Source organism: Callithrix jacchus, chromosome 15, assembly GCF_049354715.1.
Source record: "Callithrix jacchus isolate 240 chromosome 15, calJac240_pri, whole genome shotgun sequence".
NCBI classification, from domain to species: Eukaryota; Metazoa; Chordata; class Mammalia; order Primates; family Cebidae; genus Callithrix; species Callithrix jacchus.
This window is the reverse complement of record NC_133516.1, coordinates 35363807-35383060: the sequence shown is the minus strand read 5'-3', so window position 1 is coordinate 35383060 and position 19254 is coordinate 35363807. Positions and strand designations below refer to the sequence as shown.

The window sequence follows — 19254 nt, the reverse complement described above, 5'->3', positions numbered from 1 at the left end:
CTACCATCCCCGTTTCCCTCCCTCCAGGCTGGACTTATGGAGAGCAGACTGGCATCTTCACTGTCGATTCCCCCCCCCCCCGCCCTGCCCCACCCTATGGAGCTTGTTGGAATGCTGGGTGTGAAGGGTCCTAGTGCCTGGAAGAGTTTTGTATATTGCAGAAGGGGCATAGTACCCTCACTCCAACCTGAGCCTACCTTTTTTTGGTATACATTCCTGCCCCCAGCCAAGGTCCATAGGACATTCGTCGTTTGCTTATCTGAGGTCACTGTGGTTTTTTGGCTTGTAGATCCCAATTTCCCAGAACCTGCCCCCATGTGGGTGGGGTTGCAAACAAGTTACTAATCTATTCCCCACTTGCTCTCAAGTTCAGAAGCTACCTGGCAGACACTGGAGCCACGATGAAGCCCCCAGGACCTGTCTATACCTGCAGCAAAATGCTGGTCCTGCTTTCACTGCTGGCCATCCACCAGACCACAACTGCCCAACAGGTAGCCAGTGTCCACGGGTGTGGCATGAGCTGGGGGATGAGAGCATGCCTGGGAAGTGGGGGAGAGCCTCTGCATGTGCGAGCGTGTCAGCACAAGTGCGTGTGCATCAGTGTGTTTGCAAGAAAATGGGGCAGAGCTCCCACCAGGCACTATCTTAGGGGTCTTACGGGTATTCTCCTACCTAATAGAAGGCATGATCCAATCATTTCCAAATGAGGAAATACAGTTTTACAAGCCTGGCTCTACTGCTTTCTAGTAAGTAACCTTCAGGGAGTGATTTATGCTATCTACGTCTATTTCCTCATCTGTAAAATAGGGTAATAGTAGAAACTATTCAGAGGGTGGCCATTGTAAAAACCAAACCCATTGTATCTGTAAAGTGCTTAGGACAGTGCCTGTCCCAGAGCAAATACCCAAGCACATAAACCACTTAGCACCTCTGTGCCAAATTGTGTTCAGGCAGCTGTATGCAGCCAAGCAGTCGGTGTACATGAGCGTGGCACACACAAGCAGGTTAAGAGATGCCTGTGTGTCCTTCCTCGGGGGACACAGGCCTTGAGCAAATGGCACATGCCAGGGGAGTGCCCTGCGGAAGGGGGTTAGTTGGGGAGGGTCTACTGCAGGGCAAGGAGGAAGATTCCCAACTCTTACAGACTCAACTCTAGTCTACCTCTGAATTCTCCCAGCTCCCAGGGCTTCCTGGTAGGAGACTGGTGGGAGCTTCCCTATTGCCAAGAGGCCAAAGTCTTCAGAAATCAAAGGACCTGGTCACTGCCCTTTCTCTGGGCAAAGCTAAGTCAGCATGCAAAGCCTCCTGACCCCGCCAGGGCCCTCACCCCTGCCCAAAGGCTAAGTGTGATACCCCTCCTAGACATGGGCTCCTGCTTCACCAGCCCCACCCCCTTGTGCTTGTTCTCCAAGGAGTGCTCTGGGCCCCCATAGATCAAGAAGGACATGGCCCCTGCCCTGTGGTGCCATAGGGTAGGGAATGAAGCACACCGCTACCTCTTATCTGAGACAAATGTTCACATATGAGATGCCTCACTGGATTCAGCCTGAGGCATGGTCAGTGGCTCAGTCAGGTTGGGAGCCAGGGTTTGGTCTGAAGCCAGAGTTGGGGCCAACTCTTGAAGAGTGTCACCCTGAGCTGAGGTGGCATTGAAACCCTGCAACCCCCTTCTCCTTTGCTGGTCCAAAAGGATATTGACATCTACAGCCTTACTGTGGACTCCAGGGTGTCTTCCCGGTTTGCCCACACAGTCGTCACCAGCCAAGTGGTCAACAGGGCCAATACTGTGCAGGAGGCTACCTTCCAGATGGAGCTACCCAAGAAAGCCTTCATCACCAACTTCTCCATGTAGGTGCCTTTCCCCTCCTCCCCTACACGCCCCCCACTGCTATCGCTCCATCAGCTCTGTGCCGGCAGGCCCTCTTCCTGAAGGGAGGCATGCGAGGGTGTACATCTTCAGGAGTACACACTGTACCTGGGGGCCACACAGGGAGCGTGGGCTTGCCAAGGGACTTATTCTTTGAGATGCCCCCATCCTTCCATCCCGCCATTCATCATCCCTAAGTGCTGCCCAGGTGGCAGGCAGAGAACCACAGCGTCTTTGTGACTTCACCTTTGAGGAGCACAGACTTGAGGCCTCCTGAGGCTAGACCAGGCAAGTGGGAGTCACCAAAATGCAGATTCCGGCTCAAAGTACAGAAAACCTCCCAACCCCATGGCTTCCCCACAGCAGAGAGTGGCTTGAGGAGGATTTTCCTGGTTATGCCCCAAGCTGGGATCCTGCAGAGGGCATTTTTGCTCAGACTGTGTGAGAAATGCCTGGGGTTTCTCTGAACTCTGTGAACCTGTGATGGTCCTCACTTTGTCCTCTGCTGCCCTCACCTACCCTTCCCAACTCAGTTTTGCAATATTTGCTAAATGCACCAGGACACTGGCTATCCCTTGGCACTGGAAAAGTGTGGATAAGGCTCTTCCCAGAAACAGAGAGGGCAGTGGCAGGGCAGAGAAGGAGTGTCTCTCATGCGCGGTCCCACACTGGGGCCTCTGGAAAACTGCAGTGGGGGATGGTCTTCTCCCTTGGGCCCTACACATCCCCTATTCCATAGCAGCTCCTACTTTTCCTAACCCAGAGCCCAGGCCTATGCTGCCCAGCTTGCAGCACAAGCCCCACAGGCTGTGCCAGCCTTCAACATGGGTGCCAGGGCCAGCAGTTGCCAGGTCTAGGCCCGTGGCATCTGCTGAGAGCCCAAGATGGTCACTTGCCTTCTCTGGACCCAGATCCTGTTGCTGCATGAGTCATGGGAGCAGAGAGCAGGGTTTCCTGCTCCCTGACCTGGCCAGGAGCCCCAGCTGGGCATCTGGAGAAATCAAGCACTGCCCACCCAGGAGGAGGAGCCCCATTGCCCACTCACCAGCCCCACCTGGGGCCAGAGTTAAATTTTAACCAGGAAGGGCAGGTGGTCCTGACATCCTGGCTGCTCCCCCTCCTGCCCACTGCCACACACTCTCGCACTTTCATACCACCCCCAGATGGAGCAGGCGAAGTTGACCAGGCATATCCCTGCTCACCCCATAGGAGGCTCTGGAGAAGTCATTTTTCTCCCTGAGAAATGGCCTGGGCCATTCTTTCTCAGCACCCAAAAGAAAGCTGCTAGGAGTATGTCCACACACCCAGGAGTCCTGTCTACCAGTTGTCCAAAACCTCCTTCCAGATATACCAGCCTCCCTGTTGGGAGGGAGGAGGAAGGCCACTGCAGGGGGAAACAGCTCAGAGCCTCCAGCCCTGCCTCTCCTTCCTCCTCAGTTCTGGCCCTACACAACTGCACATAGGGCTGGGAACAAGTGCGACTCAGACAGCTGTTACTGGTGATGAACTGGTTCCCCTGGAACGGCCTGTGAAATAGAAGGGGCAGGTTGGAATGCGGTCCAGCTTGGGCCAGACTGGACAGGTAGAGAGAAGGCAGGATTTAGCTGGGGCCTGACCCTCTGCAGCCTCCCCTTCATCTCTTCTATAAAATGAATGCTTGTTACTGTGCACACCTCAGGGAGCTAGAGGCCTGGTGCACTTTGCAGAGTGCCCTGCAGAGTCTTATATCCAACAGGTGCATAATAAATGCCACTGGGCTCAGGCAGATGGGAGTCACTGTGTCAAGAGGTACACTGAGTCTAGAAAAGCTCTCTGGAGGAGGTAAGAGTAGAGTGGGTCCCTCCCACAAGGCTCTTAACAACTCCCACCCTTCTGCCCCCAGGATCATCGACAGCGTGACCTACCCAGGGATCATCAAGGAGAAGGACGAAGCCCAGGCGCAGTACAGCACAGCAGTGGCCAGGGGAAGGAGTGCTGGCCTCATCAAGTGAGCTGGCAAGGGGGCTGCTTCAGCGGGGAGGGTCTAGATGGAGGCCACCCTGCCTTTGTCCCCTTAGTCTTGCTCCCACCTCCACCAGCCTGACCCCATCTGTCCTGGAGGGGCAGGCCTGACACCCTCCTCCCCCAGGGCCGCCGGTAGAAACATGGAGCAGTTCCAGGTGTCGGTCAGTGTGGCTCCAAATGCCAAGATCACCTTCGAGCTGGTCTATGAGGAGCTGCTCAAACGGCGTCTGGGGGTGTACGAGCTGCTGCTGAAAGTGCGGCCCCAGCAGCTGGTCAAGCACCTGCAGGTACCTGCCGTTGCCTCTTCAGGGAGGTGTCCTCGGTGACCCCTGCCCTGCTGAGGGCAGCCCCTATTTGCCCCTGGGCCTCCTGTGAGCCTCAGCCCAGGCTCCTGGCTGATCCAGGGACCCACATCTTACTTCCAGATGGACATTCACATCTTCGAGCCCCAGGGCATCAGCTTCCTGGAGACAGAGAGCACCTTCATGACCAACGAGCTGGTAGATGCCCTCATCACCTCGCAGAATAAGACCAAGGTGGGCCTGTCGTGGGCAGCAGGTGAGGGTACCAAGGGCCCTGCCTTCAGACCAGTCCTATGAACCTGGATTTCTGGAGAGCAGCATAGGCAGATGCTGTGAGCTGGAGAGGCTCCTGAGATCTCTGCGTCCTTACTGTCATTTGGCAGATGGGGAGGGCAAAGCCTAGAGAAGGACTGTGGAGTCCTCATATGAGCCCTGAGACCTTTCTGGGAAGGGACTGGAGAATAGACTGATGTGAGGGTCCTGGGGCCAGGTGGAGAGGAGGAGATGGCCAGATTGCACACATCCTGGAACAGCCTCTGCTTGTGCAGCTCCAGGAACAGGGTGCTCATCACACCCCGCTCTACTGCCCCACTGTGTGAAAGTGGCCCATCAATAACTCAGCCTGAGAGAAAGTGCCCTGGAATATGGACCCAAGGCTGCTTCCTGGAATTCTGATTTCCCATTATACAGAGAAGGGTAGAGGGTGTTGTTGGCCTGGATTTGCTGTTCCTCCCAACTTCAGCCCGGATTATTCCTCCAGGCTCACATCCGGTTCAAGCCAACGCTCTCCCAGCAGCAAAAGTCGCCAGAGCAGCAAGAAACAGTCCTGGACGGCGACCTCATTATCCGCTATGATGTGGACCGAGCCGACTCTGGGGGCTCCATTCAGGTGGGTGGACTCCAGGCAAAAGCAAAGCAGCCTAGAAGTCTGTCCACCCGCAAGGGCCTGAACTTGGGTATTTTAGAAGAGGAAAAGAAGCACCCTTACTTAGCAGTGTGCACCAGGGACCGGCACAGACAGAAGACGTGGTTTAGTTGTATTGTCCTTGAAACTATTCCCTTTCCCTTGCAGAAAAGGTTTGTCTCTGAGAAGAGCTGCCCTGTGGGGTTTCCCTCTTTGCCGCTGCTGCTAGGAGGCTCACAACTCAGTTTTACGCACATTTTCAGTCGTTTCTTTCACACTACTTTCTGGCATTATCATCATTATTATTATTTTTTTGGTATGATCATGGCTCATTGCACCTTTAAACTCCTGGGTTCAAAGGATCCTCCTGCCTCTCAGCCTCTCTACTAGCTGGGATTACAAGCATACACCACCACACCTAGCTAGTTTTGTTTTTTTTTTAAGTAGAGGCAAGGTTGCCCAGACTGGTCTTGAATTCCTGGGCTCAAGTGATCATCCCACCTCAGCCTCCCAAAGTGATGGAATTACAGGCGTGATCCACCACAGCTGGCCATTTCTGCCATTATATTTTCCTTCCCTTTTACACCATGTTTTTGAAGCTTTCCCTCCCTCTTGATGGTTATGTGGTTTATGATATCTGAACTTTTTAGTATAGGCCATCTGAAATACTAAAATGGAGGAAAAGTTGTAGGGAGAGTTCTAGTGGGCTGCACATGAGCAGGGAAGGCTTCTGCAAGAAAGGGGTTAATCTGAACCCTGAAAGAGGGCAAAGTCTTGGGGAGGTTAGCAGTCGGATGGAATAGAGCACAGAAACCCAAGAATTTGGGATAAGGGGGCTGCATGGGGATAGGGCACAACTGTAGCTCTGATGGCCTGGGTGGGTCTCCCTCTGACCACAGATCGAGAATGGCTACTTTGTACACTACTTTGCCCCCGAGGGCCTAACCACAATGCCCAAGAATGTGGTCTTTGTCATTGACAAGAGCGGCTCCATGAGTGGCAGGAAAATCCAGCAGGTAGGTCCTGTGGGCCAGGGCAGGGCCCTGAAAGCTCCCAGACTCCTCATGCCATCAGCTGTGGTCTGGCAGGCAGCCCCTTTCCTCCATCTTTTGGTGGCATGGGGTGGGTGGCTCTCAGGAGCCAAGGTTGGCCAGAGCCTAAGGCAGCCGCTGTTCCCCAGAGCAGATACCATGACCCCACCCCTGAGACAGGAGTCCAGGGATGCGAGCCCTCAGGGAGCCCTTCTGCACCACCCACATGTCTCCTCTGCCTAACCAGACCCGGGAAGCCCTAATCAAGATCCTGGATGACCTCAGCCCCAGAGACCAGTTCAACCTCATCACCTTCAGTTCAGAAGCAACCCAGTGGAGCCCATCGCTGGTGCCAGCCTCAGCAGAGAATGTGAACAAGGCCAGGAGCTTCGCTGCCGCCATCCACGCCCTGGGAGGTGAGTGCCTCTGGGGCCCGGCAGGGTGGGGGCTTCAGGGCTCCTGTCTGGGGGCCACCTTGAGACTGTGTTCTCCTCAGGTACCAACATCAATGATGCGGTGCTGATGGCTGTGCAGCTGCTGGACCGCAGCAACCGCGAGGAGCGGCTGCCCACCCGGAGCGTCTCGCTCATCATCCTGCTCACGGACGGCGACCCCACCGTGGGTGAGGGCCCTGCCAGCAACTCCAAGACACGCTGCACAGGGGAGGCAGCTGGGGCTGCACCTGGGCTTGCTGTGGGATCTGGGCAGGAAGTTGAGGCCCTCCAACTCTGAGGTTCCAGAAATATTCATTGAGCAAATCACTGTTCTCTCACCCTCATCCCAAACCCCTGGGTCCAGGGGAGACTAACCCCAGGAACATCCAGAAGAACGTGCGAGAAGCTGTAAGTGGCCAGTACAGCCTCTTCTGCCTGGGCTTCGGCTTCGATGTCAGCTACGCCTTCCTGGAGAAGCTGGCGCTGGACACCGGTGGCCTGGCCCGGCGCATCTATGAGGACTCGGACTCTGCCCTGCAGCTCCAGGTGCCAGCATGCCCCAGATGGGCTTCACAGAGAAGTGGGCAGACCCAGCTCTGCCTTTGTGACACTCCCAACCCTGCAGGACTTCTACCAGGAAGTGGCCAACCCACTGCTGACAGCGGTGACCTTCAAGTACCCGAACAACGCCGTGGAGGAGGTCACTCAGGACAACTTCCGGTTCCTCTTCAAGGGCTCGGAGATGGTGGTGGCTGGGAAGCTCCGGGACCAGGGGCCTGATGTGCTCACAGCCAAAGTCAGTGGGCACCTGGTGAGTGTGGCCAAAGCCACCCTGGAGGGGAAGGGCAGCCTCCACCTTTGCAGCTGGAAGAACTGTGTTCAAATCCCAGACCTGCCCAGCTCCAGCTTGCCTCAAGGGGCCCCCAGCCTGCAGCTTCCCCCTCTGCTGCCTGTGGATGGCACAGGGGCATGCCAGGGATTCAATGAGGCAATGGAGTGATTCTCATGAGACCACCTGTGCTTTGCTCAGCACATACAGGCACTCGGCAGCTGGTCTGTGTTATCTGCAAGCACAGGTGAGGACAGGGATTCCTTCCTAGTTGTCATCCCCTCCTGTCCTTGTACCAACCCTCTCAGGTTGCAGTCAGGCAGGGAGGGTCTCTCCCATTTCACAGATGAGCATACTGAGCTCCAGGCAGGGCAGGTAACTTGCCCTGGGCCCTGCTGCAACTGGTCCAAGAGCCCAGCTTGCCATGTGGTGCCCTGTCCTTGCCCAGCCTTTCCTGTTTCCTTTCAGGGACCCCCCTGTCATTCCACAAAGAGAAACTGAGCACAGCTCTGTGGCGGGGCCTTCTTCAGGCCCTGGGGGTGCAGTGGTGAATGAGGCTAACCCCTCTGTGCCCTCATGGAAGAGACAGCCCAAAGACATATCATCACACAAACAAGGAGCTACAGGCTGGGATCTAACTCTGGACTCAGGAGAGCAGCTCTAGGAGCCCCAGCCTGGCCTGGGGATCAGGGAGGGCTTCCTGGAGGAGGCCTAGCAGAGACTAAGGGATAGGTAGGAAAAGTGGGCAGAATCCAGATGGGGCAATGGAGGAACACATTAGGCCCCTGTGGCATGAGGGCAGTGTATGTGAAGAGAATAGCAGTGGGCGATGGGGGCCCATGGCCTTGTCTCAGGACAAGTAGCCAAGTATCATGACTGTTGGTACAGGCCACGTGGCCAACCTACCTGGCTTCCAACCCAGCTCTGTCACCTCCCAGATGGGAGATATGGGGAAGTCACTTAACATCCATGTGCCTCAGTTTCCTCCTGTGTAAACATGGGAATACATCACATGCTCCCCTCCTAAAGTCACTGTGGGATTGCTGTCTGGTCTAGTATAAGCACTCCATACATGTAAGCAGCTGATTGAGCTTGGAGGCCAGGGCTCCCCAAAGGTGACTCAGGGGAGTTCATAGACAGACATAGCTTTGTTTCAGTAATTATTTCGTTATTTTAATGTGTATTCTTAAAAATATGACCTGAACCTCAGACCTAAAATTTTATGGATGTTATTGCTTGGGATAAAGCCAAGTAAAAATTGTTAGCCTATTTAAAGTTCATTTAAGGAAAAATATCAATTAAATTGGAGCTGTATGTATGGATGGGGCAAAATTCGTGCAGGTAGCCTATGTGTGCCAGAGCTTTGGGAAGCCAGCCAGGCCCTGGGTGAGAGATGGGCTGCTTCCAGTGGGAGTAGAGGCTCTAGGCCTATCTGATCCACATGGGGTCTGATCCACATTATGAAAAGGTCTCTTGGCCACTCTGGGAGTTCTGGTGGGCGAGGCCTTGGATTCCTCTGCCCTAGGAGCCCATCTTCCAGGCAGCGAGCTGGGTAGGCCTGAGACCACAGGCCCCTCCCTGGGGGAGGAGGAGCAGGTTCACACAGAGCTTGGGTGCACACTTCCCTGTCACCATCCCACAGTGGCCAGCCCCAGCAGAGGGGCCAGCTTGGGCAGGGACCGCCATTGGAGTGGATGGGGCCCCAGACCCAGAGTCATGACTTCTGAGTTCCATTCTCAATTCTGCCTCTGACCCCTGGGAAGGTCCTTCCCTCTTTGTTCCTTTCCCCCACCTTTGGGGTAAGGGCCGGCTGTAGCTAGGGACCCTTCCTGCTCTACACTGCACTTGCAAATCCTTCCTGCTGCTGTTTCTACACTGGCCTGGGCTTCCCATCCTTTCTCCCAGAGGTTTAACTGATCTGAGTCCTGGCTCTGTGCCTGCCTCGTTGCACCTGGGCTACCTTACCTCCTTCTCATCCCTGTATGCTCTGTGACTGAGCCCCTCGCACCCCTAAGCCCCCTCTTTACCCCCACTCTACTCAAAGGAAATGCAGTCCTTGCAGTTGGTGCATGGGACCTGCCCCAGCTCCAACCAGGAAGAGCTCAGAAGTGCCAGGCCAGGTGCAGATGTCAGGCCCTCACTGCTCCTGCCCTGGCTGGGCCCCTCTTTCCAGACTATGCAGAACCTCACTTTCCAAACGGAGTCCAGTGTGGCAGAGCAGGAGGCGGAGTTCCAGAGCCCCAAATATATCTTTCACAACTTCATGGAGAGGCTGTGGGCATATCTGACTATCCAGCAGCTGCTGGAGGGAACGTGAGTGCATCAGCATCTCCCTAAGCCTGTCAGTAGGAGGCAGGCACAGGTGGCATGGGACTGTGCCTAAGCATGGAGAGAGCGGGGTCTTGGTATAGTTCCAGATTCTCCCAGAGGGATCTCCCCAGAAGGGGCTGGATGGAAAATCTGTTCCTGAATTCATGGACCTCCTGAGCTCTGATGTCCTCAACCTGCAGTGTCTCTGCGTCCGATGCTGAACAGCAGGTCCTGCGGACCCGAGCGCTGAACTTGTCACTTGCCTACAGCTTTGTCACGCCTCTCACATCTATGGTAGTCACCAAACCTGAAGACCAAGAACAGTCTCAAGTTGCTGAGAAGCCAGTGGAAGGCGGTGGGTGTGGGGTTGAGATCTCAGCTTCCCAGGTGGCAGAGATCAAACCCAGCATTTTCTCTGGCCTTTCCTTGCATCCTGACCAAGACCCCAACTGTGCCCCCCACAGACTCCCCCTGGGAGATTCAGCCTGTTCACTGATGAGGAAAGTGAGGCCATGTCTCCTATCTCCTGGGATTGGGTAGCAAGATTAAACATAAGTGCTTTAGATTGATGAAAACCCACTGTGACTGCCCCTCCCCCTCCCCTCCCCTCCTCTCCTCTCCCCCTCCCTCTTTCTTCTTGCTAGCTGACTCTCTCTTGTTCTCTGTCTTATCCAGAAACTAGAAACAGTAATATTCTCGCTCTCTCTGTCTCCCATCCAGATAGTAGATACAGGAATGTCCACCCAGGTAAGCAGCTAACATCCTCATGGCTGTGCTGGGTGGTGGTCAGCTAACACAGGGTTCAGGCACCAGCCCTGTGAGGTTGCTGGCCAGGGCCAGGTCCGCCCAGGCCTCTCCAGCCCAGCCCTGCTTCCAGGAGGCAGCATAGTGTGACCCAGCACACTGGTGCATTTAGTCACCTGTGCATTGGAATACTGGCTGCCCCTCAGGCCCCGGCCCCAGCACTAGGAACACAGTCCCTATTCAAGCGGGGCCACAGGAAGGTGGGTGCAAGAAGCAAACCCAGGTCCCACTGTTTTCCAGGTTACGCTTTCTTCAGACATCATGTCCAGGGAGCCCCGAGGGCAAAAATACCAAAAACAGGTTACAAAGAAGGAGGTAGGGGAGGGGAGATTGACAGATTGGCTGGGTTCTGGCTGTGGAGGGGGAGTGCCTTGCCCAGCTCCTCTGGCTGGTGACTGCCCTGGGGCTTCAGCTCAGTTGTATCTGATTAGTATGGGGCCACATGGGGTATTTCCATTCTTCAGCAAGAGGATCGAGTGGACAAGGTAGTTTGAGGGGTGCTGCCAGGGTGAGGCATGACATCCCCGGGGAGGAGTTCGAGGGGGGCTGTTATTGTTCCAGCATTGATTTTCTCCCTCGGTCAGGGGAGAGGCTCCCGAGTTGGCCGGGTGTGGGGAGGGGGGACCTAGCTGCCCTCTCCACACCACTCCTGGGTGGATCTCAAGCCCTGACTATGAGGACCCACACACCACCTGAGACAAGACTGCATCTGTCAACTTCTCCAAAGCTGGAGTTTCTGGATTCCGGACAAATTTCGGAACTGGAGGTGTTGGCTTCAGGAAACTTGGACTGCCAGGGCCTCCTGTTGCTTCTGACCCTGCAGCTTTCCACCCCTTCCGCCTTCTGGCCTTGTGTAAGCCACCTTCCAGCCCTGTGAGGGCCTCGGTTTCCCCACGGTGGTACTTGAGCCTGCCCATAGAGGGGGGTGAGGGAAAGCACGAACCACAGGCCAGGCCAGGGATGGCTGCTGAGGGCACCATGTGAAGTCACTGTGCGTCAGTTCAGCCTGGGATCGTGTCCTGGGGCTGGGGTGTGATGCATTTCCTAAGGAGGCTGTCCTCACCTTCCCAGCTCTCTACAGCCATCCCTGCCCTGTCCTCAGCATCTCATCGCCGCAGGTGTGAGCACAACAGGCTCCTTCTGCTGTCAGACCACGGGTGGGCGGTGATGGAGCAGCCTCTCCCACACTCCTTGTTCAGAGGGGACCCTAGGCCCCAAGAGGGCCAGGGGCTGGCCAAGAGTGCACGTCACAACACTCTTTGGAGCAGTCCTTGCCAGCTCCCTCCCTCCAAAGGCCCTTCTCCCCAGTGCCTCCCCTCCCCAAGGCAGGACTTCACTGTCCTTTAAGTTGACTGAGTATGATCCACTAGATTAGAGGCTGACTCATGAGGAAATCTTCTAGGAAGGCAGGACTTTCTCTGTCCACAAAGCCAACAGGGGTCCCTTGAACTGTTTCTGATCCCCAAATCTGCACTTGAACGCAGCCGCAGAGCCAGGCTGGACCTATCCCTGACAGCATGCTCTTCTGTTTGAAAATCTCCCACGGCAAAGACTGTTCTAGGTGGAGTGTATGTGTGGCAAGCTGGGGGTGCTGGAGCTTGGTGACACAGTGGGTAGCAGTGCTGCTGGTTTCTGGCCTCCTGACTGCCTTCCTTCCCCCTTTCTGTTTCCGGACGTTCCTGCACTGATACCGCTTCAGCTCCACCAGCCCCCTCAAATCCTGATTCAGCTGTGTCTGGTGTCATGAATATCGAAACCAAAGGTGCCCCCAGGGCCAGAGGCCCTGTCCTAGTAGGGAGCTCCTGGGAGGGGAGTTTCTCATTGGGAACCTGGCCACACCTAGTCCCTGCTCCCTCCCTCAGCCTCCCACTCCCCAGGAAGGGCTGCCTACACCCAGCCTTTCTCTTCTTTTAGAAACATCTATGACATCCCAAACCCCAGGTAAGTTTCCAGCCTCCTCGGCCCCCTTCCCCATCCTTGCCCCCAGCCTGCCCTCCCTGCTCCAGGAGCCGTGCCCCGGCTGTCCCAGCCTTCATACAGGCTCCTTCTGCCATCCTGCCACTGCCTGGGCAGAGCGTGGAGTGGCTCTGTATGGACCCCAGATACCGCCACGGGCCAGTGAACCTGCTCTCAGACCCTGAGCAAGGTGAGAGGGGCACAGCCAGAGAGACTCAGACACCACTGGCACACACCCACCACCTGCCCACTGAGACACACAGCATGCGCAGGCCTGGCCTCACGCAGGCCCCCCAGATTATAGCACGGTCCTGCCTCCAAGCCCTGGCACAGGTACACACTCACACAGCCACCCCAGCGACCTTCCCCTGGGTACACTGTGTGCAGGTATGAGTGGCCTGGACACAGATAAATGTGGCAACCATGGAGGTGAGCCTAGAGGAGGAGCCAGGGTGAGGCAAGGGTCAGGGGAGCTGTCTACGGTCGCACAGGGATGGCAGGGCCCTGGCAGTGCACAGAGACCAGCATGAGGATGCTCCATATGGAGGAGTTAGTACCCGCAGAATACAGAGCCCTGAAAGATGGGACCCTAGAAGGTGTGGATGAGGGGAATGGCAGCAAGAGATAGGGCTGCTGGCTGGGCCCCGCCCCTTCAATCCTGGACCAGACATGGGGATGCACCACCTTGCCCCACTCAAAACCGAGCAACATCCACTGCTTTCTCATTCCTTCAGAAGCATGTGGCTTCCCACTTCCTCAGTCAGGCCCAAGAGTGTCTGTCCTGAGGGCAGGGAACACTGATTCTCCATGTCACCCTTGGCAGAGGCATCTAGCTCAGGGCCAGGTACTCTGCAGGGTGTGCTGAAGGCTTATTGACTGGAGACAAGTCAATTCTCAAAGGCCTTATCTGAGGGTGGTCATCACCGAGGATTTAGGGGCCCCTCCAAAGCCATAGACACCACAGGATGAGAGACGAAATTGTGGGAGCCAGCCCCCCATGTGGAAGAATGCTGAGGATGGGCACCCCTCCTGAGGAGCTGCTGCAGAACTCCAGGGGGTGTGATCAGGGAGGACTCCCTGGGCAGGTGGGTGTCAGCCCTGGCTGGGGCCCAGCTTTGACCTCTCTGGTCTGGTCCTCCCAGGGGTTGAGGTGACTGGCCAGTCCCAGATGGAGAAGGCTGGGTTCTCATGGATTGAAGTGACCTTCAAGAACCCCCCAGTACGGGTTCACGCAGCCCCTGAACAAGTGGTGGTGACTCGGAACCGAAGAAGTTCTGCATACAAGTGGAAGGAGACGCTGTTCTCAGTGATGCCTGGGTAAGGCCCAGGCTGGGGTGAGGGCAAGGGGTGACCTTTCAGGCTACAGTGGCTGATGATGGTACTAGCAGGTGGCCTGAGGCCATGCACCTGTGAATGGAGTGGCTACACTCACAGGAGAGGCAAAGAGCAGAGAGCCCTGCTGTATACCCCTGCAGCTCCGGAGGGCACAATCCAGGTCTCTGTCCCATGCAGGAGATGGTATGGTTTGGAGCTAGCTCTGCTGCGAATCCTTTGTGACCCTGGACAGGCAGCTTAGTCCCTCTGAGCCTCAGTTCCCTCACTGATAACCAGGACTAATCATCCTGGCCCAGAGTCAGAGGCTGGGGGAAAACACAATGAGAGAGTGTGGTTGGGAGCACTTTGCCACCAGATGATGAGGTACCCCAGGCACCCCACAGGACAGCGCTGTCTCTGTAGTGACTGTGATGTTCTGATGACAATAATGAGAAGCTGGAGAGGACGGTTGACAGGGGAGGTTACCAGCATTCTCTTAGCATATCCTTAGAGCTCTGCTAAGGAGATACAAGTCAGTGGCCTCAAATACTGAACAGCTGGTGAATAATTAAGGCAGAAGCCCACCTCTTCTGGTGGCACAGCTTGCTGCTTCACAGTGGACTTCAAGGGACCGTCCTCCAGCTTTGCAGATCACGAGGGGCCTCAGGGAAGGGCTGAGGCCCTGATCTTGTGTGGGCAGTGCCCTCTGAACCCCTGCCTTGGAAAGGGTGAGCTATGGCTCACCCTCCTCCAAGTATAGGGAACCTTGTCCAGCCCCGCCTCACCAAGCCCTCCGTGGGGACTCCCTTGCACTTGACAGATGGTTCACACCTGGCTAATCCAAGGGCTCCCCCACAAACCTTCCCATTTCATAAAAGATCTAGGCTGGGTGCGGTGGCTCACACTTGTAATCCTAGCACTTTAGGAGGCAGAAGCAGGCGGCTTGCCTGAGTTCAGGAGTTCGAGACCAGAATCTGGAACTAGAATACAAAAAATTAGCCAGGCATGGGGACATGCTTCTGTAATCCCAGCTACTTGGGAGGCCGACAGGAGAACTGTTTATACCTGGTAGGCGGAGCTTGCTGTCAGCTGAGATTGCGCCACTGCACTCCAGCCTGGGCGACAGAGCAAGACTCTGTCTTAAAAAACCAAAAAAGATCTAAAAGTTGGCCAGACACAGTGACTCATGCCATCATACCATTCAACACAAGAGTAATCCCAACACTCTGGGAGGCTGAGGCAGGTGGATCATTTGAGGCCAGGAGTTTGAGACTAGCCTAGCCAACATAGTGAAACTCTTGTCTCTACTAAAAATACAAAAACTAGCCAGGTGTGGTGGCGGGCACCTGTAATCCTACTCAGGATGCTGAGAATCACTTGAACCTGGGAGACTAAGGTTGCAGTGAGCTGAGATAATGCCACTGCACTCCAACCTGGGCAACAGAGTGAGACCCTGTCTCAAAAAAAAAAAAAAAGAAAGAAAGAAAATCTAAAATTTCTTATTATCTGGTAGATTCACCAAAATCAATAGCATTTTTATGCCTAGAAAATGAAATAGAAGTAAATTCCTATTAATTGTAGGGAGAGAAAGTCCACATACTTTCATGAGCTACATAAGACATAAATAAGGAAAAATAGGTCCGGCACAGCGGCTCATGCCTGTAATCCCAGCACTTTGGGAGGCTGAGGTGGGCAGATCACCTAAAGTCAGGAGTTTTGAGACTAGCCTGGCCCACATGGTGAAACCATTGTCTCTATTAAAAATACAAAAATTAGGACCAACACAGTGGCTCACACCTATAATCCCAACACTTTGGGATCATGTCGTCAAAGATTGTTACCATCCTGGCCAACATGGTAAAATCACAAAAATTAGCTTGATGTGGTGACATGCGCCTGTAGTCCCAGCTACAGGCTAAGGCAGGAGAATCGCTTGAACCTGGGAGGCGGAGGTTGCAGTGAACCGAGATCATGTCATTGTACTCTAGCCTGGCAACAGAGTGAGACTCTCAAAAAGAAAGAAAAATAGGCCACATCGGTTTTTTTTTTGAAATGGAATCTCACTCTGTTGCCAGGGCTGAAGTGCCGTGGCACAATCTCGGCTCACTGTGACCTCCACCTCCCGGGTTCAAGGGATTCTCCTGCCTCAGCCTCCCAGTAGCTGGGATTACAGGCGCCTGCCACCATGCCCAGCTAATATTTGTATTATGAGGAGACAGAATGAGAAGAGGCCTACTCTTTAGACATTAAACACGAGTCATCCAAAGAGAATGGACCAGCCACAGAACAAAAGGGACAGAGTGGATGCATCAGAGAAACTCCTTCAATCATATAAAACTAATTTATGAGAAACCAGATTTAAGAAAACCAGGCAGGCGTGGTGGCTGGCACCTGTAATTCCATCACCTTGGGAGGCTGAGGTGGGCAGATTGCTTGAGCTCAGGAGTTTGAGACCAGCCTGGGCAACATGATGAAACCTCTCTCTCTTAAAAATAAAAAATTTAGCTGGGGATGGTGGCATGTACCTGCAGTCCCAGCTACTTGGGAGGTAGAGGTAGAAAGATCACCTCAGCCAAGGAGGCAGAGGCTGCAGTGATCACACCACTGCACTGCAACCTGGGCAACAGAGACTCTGTCCCCCCAAAAAGGGGAGAACAAAGTGCCAGGAAACCAGACATCATTAAGTCAGCTTTGGTCCTATTTTACCAGTGAGGAGACTGAAACCCAGAAGATTTAAGGGCCTTCCCACCTAAGGCCACTCCATGACTTCCTGGACAAGAGGGGAACCCTAGCCCACTCCCCACCCCGACTGCTGGGGTTCCATGCACATGTCTCTGCCTTCCTGCTCAAGATGCTGGGTCTTCCCACAGCCTGAAGATGACCATGGACAAGACAGGTCTCCTGCTGCTCAGCGACCCAGACAAAGTGACCATTGGCCTGTTGGCCTGGGATGGCCCTGGAGAGGGGCTCCGGATTTTTCTGCGTGACACTGACCGCTTCTCCAGCCACGTTGGCGGGACCCTTGGTACTGTGCCCATTGCCGGGGCCCAGGCCTTCCTCAAAAACCAGCTGTGCCTGGGAACAGGCGGCACCCCTCCCCTGCGCATGTCTCCCAGGCTCCCTCTGTCTATCCCTTACTGACCCACCCTTTGTATCTCAGGCCAGTTTTACCAGGAGGTGCTCTGGGGATCTCCAGCACCATCGGATGACAGCAGACGCATGCTGAGGGTTCAGGGCACTGACCACTCTGCCACCAGGTGATCTGGCACAACCAGGCCGCTGAGCCTGGCTGGCGTGGGGTGGGGACTGGGGGGCGGGCCGGGAGGCTGGCGCTACAGAGCCCCTCTTTCTGTCCTTGTCCAGGAACTAGACACAGTCCAGTGAAGGTTGATCCTTTAGGCATGTCTAAGCCAGCTTTCAGTGTCACCACAGAAGATGAATGGCCATCTCAGAGCCACAGAAAACACATGGGCCCTGAGATCCCTGGGGTTGGTTGGGGACACTGGGAACCTCTCCCTGTCCACACCCTGAACTCCCAGAGCCCTAGACCCTGGAGACCTCACATACTGGCTTCTCTAGGGTAACATTCCAGGTGACTGGGCCTTGGCCTGTGCTAGAGGGAATTTTAGAGGGACCCAGGACTCCCTACCCTCTGTTTCTGTCCCCAGCTGTCTCCCTCTTTTCCCATCACACCTGCGATTTGCTGACCACCTGTGTATCTGTCTGTCTGTCTGTCTTTCCATTTCAGAAAGCGCAAGCTGGATTACCAGGAGGGGCCCCCGGGAGTGGAGATTTCCTGCTGGTCTGTGGAGCTGTAATTCTGATGGAAGAAACTGTGTTCACTCTGTACATTTGGCTGCCCCTGCAACTAGAGGGCCGCCTCTGGGGCCTGGACCACCATAGGGAGAAAGAGTCTCATTCATTACAAATAAAGACAGGTGGTGTGAGCCCAGGAAGTGGGTGTCTCTGGTTCCATGTGGCCAAATCCCAGGGCCTCAGCCTTGCACCCTGAACCTTAGCATCATGGAACATAGAAGTTCCACTGTCAGCTCTCAAGGGCCGGTGGCCGGGAAGGCCCATGCTGAGCTTTCAGTCCAGCCCCCTCGTTTTACAAACAAGGAAACTGAGCTCAAACCACCCATTTAAGATGTCACTCCAGCCCCCAGCTAGGGGCCCAGGGCTGGGAGCATTCTCCAGAAGCAGAGGTTCAGTCTGCTTCATGGTTGCTTGGACTGTGAAGACCAGTTTTGACTAAAAAGAAGAGTGAACTAGGTTGGAATTCTTTCTAGTCCAGTTCCTAGACTTTCTCAGTGAGCTTTTAGACCACTCTGCAATGGGATTTACTTTACACAATTTGACTTTCACACCTGTGCTGAGGGGCAGGCCTGTCTGCTCATTGTCTTGTAAGGGAGTGTTGGGTCTTCGAAGGAGACACAGGTGAGGCCCCAGGTGCAGCAGGGACACAGGGCCTATTCCCAGGAACCTCTAGTCTGATGGAGCTGATCTGGGTCCCAACTCTAAATCCTGTGCTGGAGAGGGTCTCCTGTCCTGTTCCTGCCCCAGGGCCAAGAAACCCAAAGATTCCACCAATTCCTGTACAGGCAACGTATACTTTAAACACTTTACAGCCGGGTGCAGTGGCTCACACTCGTAATCCCAGCACTTTGGGAGGCCAAGGCAGGGGGATCAATTAAGTCCAGGAGTTTGAGACCAGCCTGGGCAACATGACAAAAACCCATCTCTACAAAAAATACAAAAATTAGCTGGCATGGTGGCGCACGCCTGTAGAGTCACTACTCGGGTGACTGAGGTTGGAGAATTGTTTTGAGCATGGGAGGTTGTGGCTGCAGTGAGCCATGATCGTGCCCCTCCATTCCAGCCTGGACAACAGAGCAAGACCCTGTCTCGGAGAAATAAAAAAAATTACTATTACCCCACGTACTTCTGAAAAAAGGATATGAGTCTGTCGCTTACAAAGCATAAAGAGAATAAAATCAAAATCTGTGAGTATAAGGATAAAAGCCAAACCAAAGGTGACTGAGCTCAGGGACATCAGTATCAGCGAAGCTGCAGCAGTGCCTGAGTGCAAGGCTTTGCTGTGAGCTTCCTGGAAACCAAGGTAAAGCAGAAACTGAGTTCATTTGCTTGCTAAAAGGAAACACCAGATCATCAGGGAAATGTCCTTTTCCAGCTCTTGAGCTAGAAGAGGGTATTTGCTGGATGGGTCTTTCTAGAAGGGTCAAAGTACAGGCTGGTGGGAGGTGTCGCCAGCAGCAGGCTTGCCCAACATACAAAAACGCTCCTCCTGCATTGCTGCCTCCCCATCGAGCCTCCTTTGGCAGATAGGGGTCTCAGGCAGAGTCACTTTGTAAAGGCTTTTTTGGGGGGCTCAGGCCAGGGCCATGTGAGAGGACAGCAGCTCAGGGGGGTTTGCTGTGGGGCTAGCCCTGACATACAGGGATGAGAGGGGAGCGCCCACCCCAAACTCACCCCTCTGGG

At 54.7% G+C, this 19254-nt stretch overlaps 1 protein-coding gene across 6 annotated transcripts; it reads left to right on the top strand.

Moving 5' to 3' along the window:
* Positions 1-371: 371 nt before the first annotated feature.
* On the top strand, positions 372-17711 carry ITIH4 (inter-alpha-trypsin inhibitor heavy chain 4). Of its 6 annotated transcripts, none has more exons than XM_078351141.1 (23): positions 372-491; positions 1691-1848; positions 3750-3854; positions 3996-4158; positions 4297-4407; positions 4934-5062; positions 5977-6093; positions 6356-6524; positions 6605-6730; positions 6907-7088; positions 7168-7353; positions 9545-9684; positions 9882-10036; positions 10402-10428; positions 10726-10785; positions 11213-11338; positions 12185-12247; positions 12400-12426; positions 12515-12631; positions 13584-13758; positions 16626-16780; positions 16916-17012; positions 17504-17711. In XM_078351141.1, exons 1-23 carry the CDS (start codon positions 402-404, stop codon positions 17571-17573), a joined length of 2748 nt encoding a protein of 915 aa, XP_078207267.1. In that variant the 5' UTR covers positions 372-401; the 3' UTR covers positions 17574-17711. The 6 variants fall into 6 exon arrangements, with proteins under 6 accessions (XP_078207267.1, XP_035131693.3, XP_035131692.3 ...); XM_035275802.3 differs by having other exon boundaries at positions 372-494; XM_035275801.3 differs by having other exon boundaries at positions 372-494; positions 10726-10800.
* Positions 17712-19254: the final 1543 nt, after the last annotated feature.